Source organism: Austrofundulus limnaeus, unplaced genomic scaffold (genome assembly GCF_001266775.1).
Source record: "Austrofundulus limnaeus strain Quisiro unplaced genomic scaffold, Austrofundulus_limnaeus-1.0 Scaffold421, whole genome shotgun sequence".
NCBI lineage: Eukaryota > Metazoa > Chordata > Actinopteri > Cyprinodontiformes > Rivulidae > Austrofundulus > Austrofundulus limnaeus.
Window position 1 is genome coordinate 405,030 of NW_013952823.1, and position 6,425 is coordinate 411,454.

A 6,425-nucleotide genomic window follows, 5' to 3' on the forward strand; every position below is an offset into this window, starting at 1 on the left:
TTATCTTATCTTATCTTATCTTATCTTATCATGTCTTATCTTATCTTGACCTGAAATTAAATCAGTTTGTTGCTGAAAATTTCAGAAAACACAACTTTAGCCACGATCATCTTCATTCTGGGCTCCGTCTGCTACCGTCTGTCCTGCTGGAATGTGATGTGATTTATATCATACAGGCGTGATGGAGTGCGTTCAATCCAATAGGAAGTCAGAATGGTTTATATTTACTCTTCTCATCCAGTCACAATCAAATTCATTCTATCCATGGGCTCCATGTATCTGGATTGATTTCTATTTATTTATTAATTTTTTTCTGAGCAATGAAAAGATGGAATAAAACAAGTCAAAGTTAAATAGAAATTAAATACTGTTTGCATTTTTAAAAAGTAAGGAGTAGTAAGTACAGATAATTGAATTAAAAAGTAAGGAGTAGGAGTAAAAAGTAGTCTGAAAAATAATTACTCCACTAAAGTATAAATAACCAAAAATTCTACTTAAGTAAAGTAACAAAGTATTTGTACTTAGTTACTTGACACCTCTGCTGCCCATGCTGCCAAAAGCACCAAAACCTGGTATGATGCCCATGCCATCACAGTGCTTGACCGGCCAGCCAACTCGCCGGACCTGAACCCCTTTGAGAATCTGTGGGGTATTCTCAAGAGGAACATGAGGGGCACCAGACTAGCCTGGTAAAAACCAGACCCTTGTCCTTCACTTCAAAATGTCAAAGTTGTTGTTCAAAACTCCACCTTCTGTTTGCTGATTGGCCCTGGTGAAATAAACTACAAGCAGACACTGTGCAGAATATCGACGTTCTGCTCTCTGATTGGCTCGGACGAAATTCTCCCAAAGAAATCCTTGTCTATGGGAAAAATCCCAGATGGAGCACTGAAGGGAAACTAGAATTGAGTGGAACTGCGTAGGAAGGCAAGGACCAGGCTAGCACCAGACCCAACAGCAAAGAAAAGCTGGCAGCAAGCATCAAGGAAATCTGGGCTTCCATAGCTTCCAGGCAATGCCACAGGCTGATGCCTCAACGCCACGTCACATCAAGGCAGCGATTAAGGCAAAAGGATTCCCAACCATGTTTAGCATTGATGCAATCCTAATTTATTTCTTTTTTCTTCAAAAAAAACTGAGAGGTAGTTTGGGCTGAATTCTTCACAGTATTCAAATTTTTTGAATTCCTGTTTTCGTGGGTTTCATGAGCTGGAAGGTCAAATTATGTAAATATAAACAAAGACAGACTTGAAATCATTTAAGCTGTGAGCCCTGAATTTATAACCTATGAAAATTTAACTTTTGAATATTATGGAAATTAAACTAATTTTCAATGATGGATACTGTATTTTATTTTAAAGAATAGTTCATGCATTTTAAAGTGAGTTTCTATGAAGGGGATATGAACAATGAGTATTGACAAGTTAATTTTGCTGTCTTAAATCTTGTCTAATTAAAAAATATAGCACTTCATGAAATTGCTGTTTCATAAAAATGATTTTGCGTTAGATATTTCATTAAAAATGTAATTTAAATTCTTACCAGAAGTTCCTCAGCCTACATTTTCCTGTTGCTGTTCTACAGAGATACAGTAAAAATGAACATGACTTTTTAAATATCTGTGTAGAAAAATGGCGATGGTGTAAAGGTCTATGACATGAAATGACTTATGAAACTTAGAAAATGGCTGCAGTCCATTTGGTTTTGATTTTGACCGCCCTGAACATGAACTCTTCTTCTTGTAACTGAAGCTGTTCAAATTGTAGCTATTTGTAGAATCATTTCTGCTTTAGCCCTTCAAACGTTGGGAGCACAATTAGAGTAATTTTATTACTTTTTTGTTTTATGTCACATCTGGCTAGTTTTTTTAAAGGATGACAAATCCTTTTTAGTTCAGTTAGTTTATTCATTTCTTTAAAAAAACAAAACAAATTCAACATACAACAAAAATTCAAATCATAAATTAAATGAAAGATAGCAGAAGATGAAAAAATCTTACATCTGCCCCTTTTTCTCAAATAAATAGTACATAAATATTTTTACAATCTAGAGTGTTTGTTTTAATGATAAAACTGTCCCAGAGATCTTCAAAATACATGTTTTCCCTTTTGTTCAAATTGCCTTTTATTGCACTGCTTTTCTGAGATACTGGATTGAATAGAAGCGAGCCAAGAAACAACAAAATGCCCAGGAGTAATGCCAGTGACTGCCTCGTCTCATCTGTTCAGTATGAGGCAAGCATTTTGGCTGCCAAGTTTATGGGTGGTGGCTCAGGCAGTGGGCCTAACCATGTCTCAGCACGATCACTTACCAAAGTTCACAAAAAAAAATCCTAACTTAGAATGATACACTGGCACTGCTGACAAGGTATCACTTTCTGCTTCACCTCTACACTGAAACCAAACTGTTTTGGGCTTWATTTCTCTCTATGATAGCTCCACTTTAGAGCTCTGTTTGACTGCCATGTATACTTCTGTAGCTGCAGAGGGGGTCCAGCCTGTCGCCTCCATCAGTCCCTCAGTGCTAAATGTCCAGCAGGGCCAACGAGCAGAGCTTCGCTGCAAAGTGACTGGAAACCCAACACCATCTATTGAATGGATTGGTATGACAACTCAGTGTTTCTGCTTTGTTGTTTACTTCATTCCTTGTTGGGAAATACGCTGTCGTTGTGATGAACAGATGGTTCCCTTATGTACAGTCAAATTTGTGAAGCTCCAATGATAATTATGTGAGAAAGAAATCTGTGACGAAATGCAAATATGTGATTGTTCTAGGAGGCCCTGGGAACAAAATGAGTTCCAGAGCTGTGGTAAGGAATGGCATCCTGCTGTTCACAGCTGTGGACCCGGCTGATGAGGGGGAATACTTGTGCAAGGCCCTCAACACTCACGGCGAGCACACAGCACGGGCGTTCATCTATGTCCAAAGTATGCTCTGTGATTATGAGTGGGAGTGTGTGAGTGTTAAATGTTGTAGACCAGAAAGCTGTGTTCTTTTACAAACTCTAGGGTTGATGGGTAGGATTTACTGGATGAAAATATGCCTAATTTAACATGAGTCAACCTGCTTTTTCCTGAATAGCAGGAGAAAGGTACAGAGGGTTGAAAAATATTCACCATTTTAATAATTTTTTTTTAAAAAAAAAAATAGCAGGAGAAAGGTACAGAGGGTTGAAAAATATTCACCATTTTAATAATTTTTTTTTTTACCTTACAGCCTGAAATTTAAATGAATTTTAATCTAATTATAAGTAATAAATCTATACAAAATACTCCAAGTTAAAAGGGTAAGTTGGGGAGCTTTTGGTTTTAATAATTCTGAAAAATGTATAACATTAAAAAGTGGACAGGGAAGACATAATAAATGATAATTGATGGATTTGAGAAGTTCTTCTGCAGAGATGGGAGTCCAGTGGAACCTTATAGGTTGCATACTACACAGAGCTGGGCTTACTGGAAGAGCTGCCAGGAAAAAAAGCCATTGATTAAAGAAAAAGTAAAGAATGTCCTATTTGGTATTTCATCTCCAAACATGTGGAAAAAAGTGTGTGATAAGATAAAACTAAAATAAAACGTTTTGGTCACCACATATCTGGCACAAACCTAAAGGCCCTGTCACACTAAAYTGTRTTAGACAACATCTGCCAGCTTATGACATGTTTGACACTAACGATGTCTAAACTGAAGGTGCAGTTAAAATAAATAATTGAAGCCTTTTTTGGACCTATATATACTGTTACAGAGCCCACCAGGGGACATGGGGGGATTTTTTTCTTTTGCGTTCCCACGCAATACCTTTACGTTACCTCACAATACTTTTGCGTTACCTCGCAATTTTGTTTTGTGTTCCCACGCAAAAGTTTGATTTGTATATGAACTCAAATAAATCAGACTTTTAATTTGAAATACCCGGTTACCAAAACAGGATGTGTCGCCACAAGTTCGTGAAATTGGCATTGATGTTGCGTGGCTGCACTGTGTTAAAATATCGGCATATAACATACTTCCATGCGTGGCTGTGTGATATATTCGTTCTGAAGATGAATTAAAGCAGTAGGCTTACTCGCTAATGGTAAACATGTGAGTTTGTTAATAAACCGGCAGGCACAACAGTGGTAAATGACTTTTGCGAGGGAACACAAAAGGTATTGCGAGGTAACGCAATACTTTTGAGTGGGAACACAAAAAGAAAAAATATCCCCCATGTCCCCTCGCGGGCTCCGTATACTGTACAGTTAACTATTAGATCAAATATAAAACTGAGTAAAAATTTCACAAGTCCACATAAGCTGACTAAAATGTTAGTGTGACAGAGTCTTAACACCTAAAATCATTCTGAGAAAACCATTTTCACAGTGAAGCATGGTGATGGCAGTATCATAGTGTGGATATGTTTTTCATCAATGAGGACTGGGAAACTGGTCACAATTAAAAKAATGCTGGATGAACCAAAGTATGGAGAGACTCTTGAGAGAAATGTGTTTGAGTTTGTTTTCCATATATGAGACTGGGACGTGGGTTCATCTACAGCCAAGACAATGACCTAAACATACAGCTGAAGCATTAGTTTCATAAAACATTTTGTATTCAGTGTCCTGGAATGACCCAGTAATGTCCATCTGACAATCTCTGGTTTGATTTAAATATTGTTGGACCGTAATGGAAAAGGGTTGCTTGGATCGCTGTTTAAATTGTTATTTATTTGTTTTTACTAAAAACAAGTTTTCATTTCCCTTTTCACTTAGTAATTTGGATTCTTTTGTGCAGATTTGATATTGATAATCAAATAAAAATTCATGTAAATTCCAGGTTGTAAAGGGACAAATATAATTCCACTGTGTATATATCAATGGAGAAGGAGTATAGTAGTGCAGTACAGCTATTAGGTTCATTACAAAATTGTTACATTTTTCTTAAAAGCTGACAAGCCTGTTATATTATGGTGACAAATAATCACATCACGTTTTGTTTAATTAGAATCGAACCCCAGTGGCCTTGGCACGGTACCTCAAGTCCAAGTCAGTCCTCAAAATGTTGAAATCCATGAAGGYGAAACATTGAGGTTGTACTGCAGAGCGTCTGGATCGCCTACACCAAAACTCACCTGGGTGAAAAATGGAGGACAAATCCCTCCACAGGTGAGACATGATACACAATATTCAAAATGACTGATTGAGAACCTAATCTTACCTTGATTGTTGTTCCAAATGTTTAGATAACTTTAGAAAAAAGCATCTGTTAAATGTCAGATAAACTGTATTTACAATTGCCTGTGCTATATCTCTGTCTACAGCTAAGGGTATGTCCAATGCCTTTGGTATTTTCTCAGACTTTTTCAGGATTTTGACCATTTACCTTGTTTGTCTCCTCCCTCCTTTTTTGATCCTGTCCTGTTCTGCCATGTGCTCAGGCCATTCCCTCTCACGGTTTCCATCAGTTTAAAAGCAACAGTCTCGATGTGTTACAAAGACATATTGAGGATCTGCAGGTCTGTCCATCTGTCTGCTGTCTGTCTGTCCTGTCACATAGTTCACGTTCATCTAACCTCGTCTTTACATCCTGTCCACCTAGATGCATGTCCAAATGTGTCCTTGATWCATGCTTTGTAATTTGTGTTAATGTCCCACAGTWACTCACTTTGTCCAAACACAGCATGTAGGGTCTGACTGACCCCCTACAYGCTGTGTTTGTGTTGTTCCATAGTGTCTTGTTCTGTGCCAAATCARGCCAGCCTCACTTAGCTTCAAGTTGAATTCCATTATTTCACTGTGTGTATTAATAGCACTAAATATACAGTAGTAGGTCCTGCAGGTATTTTGGATGCTGTATGACACTGTATGACACAACTRGAGACGTTTTGTACTGCTCTGGTTCCTGTGCTGTCCTGAGTTGAAGCAAAGCTTCAGGACCTTTTTATTTCTGCCTCACAGAGCCTCTGCGTCATGTCAGCCTTTACCATGGGGAGCTGGGCCCTGCAGTTCAGACACACACTGAGGTTTAGCCCACCTTGATCACTGCTCGGTTTAGAACCCCTCATGGATGACTGAACTGCAGCTAAGCAGTTTTATCTGTGGATGCACCAAACTCCCCCTCCCTTTGACCCCCTACTCTGAATAGGTTATAAACAATTAATCCCTCACTTGTTGTAATTAGCTCTTCTTATGACCTCGTTTTAGAGACATTGGGCCTCATGCAAGAACATGTTCGTATTCTTATCCTAAATTTCTCTTACTTTGTTCGTACGAAGGGTTCGTACGAACATGTCACGTCAGATTCAACAAACTCTTCTGTCTTCAGGAAAAGTGTGTAAATGAACTGCGTAAATTACACCTGTTCTATCCAGCTGCTCGTGCACGCGAGAGGAGATTAGCATACTTACCACCCCAAAAACACCATATAAGGCTATGTTTCCTGCCTCAGATATCA

General features: G+C 38.3%; 1 protein-coding gene across 1 annotated transcript in view; it reads left to right on the plus strand.

Moving 5' to 3' along the window:
• Nucleotides 1-6,425, plus strand: part of hspg2 (heparan sulfate proteoglycan 2) — a gene marked incomplete in the record, with an annotated part of 235,200 nt that overhangs the window by 164,857 nt on the left and 63,918 nt on the right. Inside the window, 4 exon segments of the mRNA XM_014024404.1 lie at nucleotides 2,480-2,602; nucleotides 2,775-2,927; nucleotides 4,977-5,137; nucleotides 5,410-5,487. Coding sequence (XP_013879858.1) covers nucleotides 2,480-2,602; nucleotides 2,775-2,927; nucleotides 4,977-5,137; nucleotides 5,410-5,487 — 515 coding nt within the window.